Source organism: Primulina tabacum, chromosome 8 (genome assembly GCF_025594145.1).
Source record: "Primulina tabacum isolate GXHZ01 chromosome 8, ASM2559414v2, whole genome shotgun sequence".
NCBI classification, from domain to species: Eukaryota; Viridiplantae; Streptophyta; class Magnoliopsida; order Lamiales; family Gesneriaceae; genus Primulina; species Primulina tabacum.
In genome coordinates, this window is record NC_134557.1 from 41,220,080 (window position 1) to 41,222,661 (window position 2,582).

General features: G+C 34.3%; 1 protein-coding gene across 1 annotated transcript; it reads right to left on the reverse strand.

Annotated features, from left to right (window-relative positions):
- Positions 1 to 236: 236 nt before the first annotated feature.
- LOC142554216 (monooxygenase 2-like) lies at positions 237 to 2,250 on the reverse strand. Its single transcript, XM_075664905.1, has 6 exons — positions 2,063 to 2,250; positions 1,798 to 1,947; positions 1,654 to 1,722; positions 1,361 to 1,520; positions 1,032 to 1,257; positions 237 to 916 (listed from the first exon to the last, which is right to left on the reverse strand). The coding sequence occupies exons 1-6, from the start codon at positions 2,134 to 2,136 to the stop codon at positions 375 to 377; spliced, it is 1,221 nt and encodes a 406-aa protein (XP_075521020.1). The 5' UTR covers positions 2,137 to 2,250; the 3' UTR covers positions 237 to 374.
- Positions 2,251 to 2,582: the final 332 nt, after the last annotated feature.

The following is a 2,582-nucleotide window of genomic DNA, read 5'->3' on the forward strand; positions in this document are numbered from 1 at the left end:
AGATTGATGTTTTGGTATAATTCAGTCTCTATGAAGATATCGAAAAAAATTCTAGTATTATTTATATAAAATAATAGACAAGAGAAGTTTCACAACCCGTTGTAAGTTACATGATAGATGAGTCACTTCACCAAAAAAATTTATTTTTTTGGTCAAAAGTAAATTTTTTTTATAAAAAATAGCAAATTTATTAATTTCTATAAATAATATAAATATTTTAAAAACTACTCTACCTATAAATAATACAATTTTTCATTCAATTTCAACTTTTATTCAAACTCCAATTATTTTTTGAATATTAATTGGTCCAAAGCCCATTTTCAAACACGACAAAATTTATTGGTTACATTTCAAAGTAACAAAGACCATTTTTATCAAATTTCGTAGCTGCTGCTGCTAAGTAAGTTGCCACAATCAAACGCAGGCTTCTTAAGGAAAAAGCCACTCAAGAACTTGGCTAATATATGGTCTCTGATAAAAGTCAACACAACCCCATCCCACATCTGTACTGAACCTGACATATATGCTGACCAAACAAGATCAATGCTTCTCCATCTCCTCTCCTTGGCATAATTTTCCAAACCTTTTTGGATTTTTCGCTGCTCGTTCTCTTGTGATTCTTCTCGCAAGGCAGCGGCTAGAACCCTGGCCAAAACGACACTGTCTTCAAGTGCCGAACAACCCCCTTGGGCTAAATCAGGTGTCATAGGATGAAGTGCATCGCCGGCAACACAAACATTTCCTTTGCTTATGTTTCCCCAGAACAGATTCCAAGGATGCCTAAATCTTATGGGGGAGCGTTCCAGATTTGTTGCATCGGTTTGTTCGAAGACATTTCTGATCTTATCAGGAGCTTTTCCAAGAGTGCTGAGGATATACTGTTTCAGATTGATTGGATCTTCAACTAGTTTTTTGTCTGCAATATAGTTTTTGGAAACTATAATTTCAGAAAACCATCAATCAAGAAACAAAATAAATCACTTTTAAGCATAAATTTTCATTTGAAAGAACGTGTGGTATGTATATTACACCTTGAGGGGGACGAAAGGTGTAAAACCAGTAAACTTTGTGCTCATCACATGGTATGACACCAAATCTAACACCCTTTCCGAAGAACATCATAACCTTAGGTTCAAATCCATGACCGTTCTTATATTCTACGAAGCTCCTAACCGCTGACCGGCCTGGATAAGAAGCTTTACTTAGGCCTAGATATTTTGCCACCACAGAATTCACTCCATCACTCCCAATCAACACCTACATACACAAATAACATAAAGCGGCTTAGTGTTTCCTTTTATTCTCGGATTGTGACAAAATTTTTGTCATCCCCCAAACACACACAATAACATGATCCTACCTTGGCTTTTAGAATGGTTCCATCAGCTAGATGTAAAGACTTGTGGCAATCTGAATCTTCAATGTGAACCACTTTGGAGGAATACTTGATTGTTCCCCTAGGAAGTTCATTTTCCAGTGTTTCTAGCAGCGTCTTTCTATTTACCAAGTACGAGTCACCCCTGCATATTATCATTTATATAGAAAGAATAAATCATTGTAACAGTCAAGATTACACTCTGATTGATGGCTTCTTAAATATAATCATTTGAAATACATCACTACAAGCAAAGACTAGTAAGCCATAATACTTACTTCAAGCCCGCTGTATTAATAGGTATGTCTGCAGTGATATCACCAGAAATTAGAGATGAAGTCATGATGCTGCACAAAAAGAAACAAACGACTCTTGAGAAACCAACAAGGCAAACAATGTGGAAAATTTACACTCGGTTGTACCCAGTAAGCTTTATGTTTTTTGCACGAAGGATCTGTCCAATGCCACCAAGTGCATCTATTGCCTTCCAAGCATTAGGCCATATTCCAAGATAGTATCCTGTCGTTCTCAACGAGTCTGCTGATTCCAACACCAAACTCCGGATTCCCAACCTGTGAAATCAAATATATTATGCACAAAAGGGGTTATAGATTGCAAAAAGTTACGATTTATCCATGATTCTTTTTATATTGTTCTGAAGCCTATATTTGCTGAAAATTAAGATACTTGTGAAGGCCCAAGGCTGTTGCTAGGCCAGCAATTCCAGCGCCAACAATCACTACACTCTCCACAGCTTCCATATCTTCGTTATTATTTATGTGCACAAATTAAATTTGATCATGTTTGAGTCTCACTCTTCCAGAATATATATACACTTGAGAAGGAGTCTACGTTATATTATGTTTCCATTCATTATATTATATTATTTTATTATGAATATAGATATATGTTCTTTATAATCTTAAGACTATCTATTGCAAAGAGCATGCCTTTTTCTTTTTCTTTTTTTTTTTTTTGGTTCTACTGTCTCCTATCCAATAACTTTTAATTTGCATCGAAAAGAAAATTATCTTCAACACCTAGCATGATATTTTATACATACATATATATATATATATATGATGCACATCAAATTTAGAGAAGGTATTTTATGAGACGAAAATTAATATTTTTTTATGATTTGAGTCGGATAAGAGATCTGTATTATAAAATTAATTTGTAATTACAAATTTTTTTTATTGAAAAA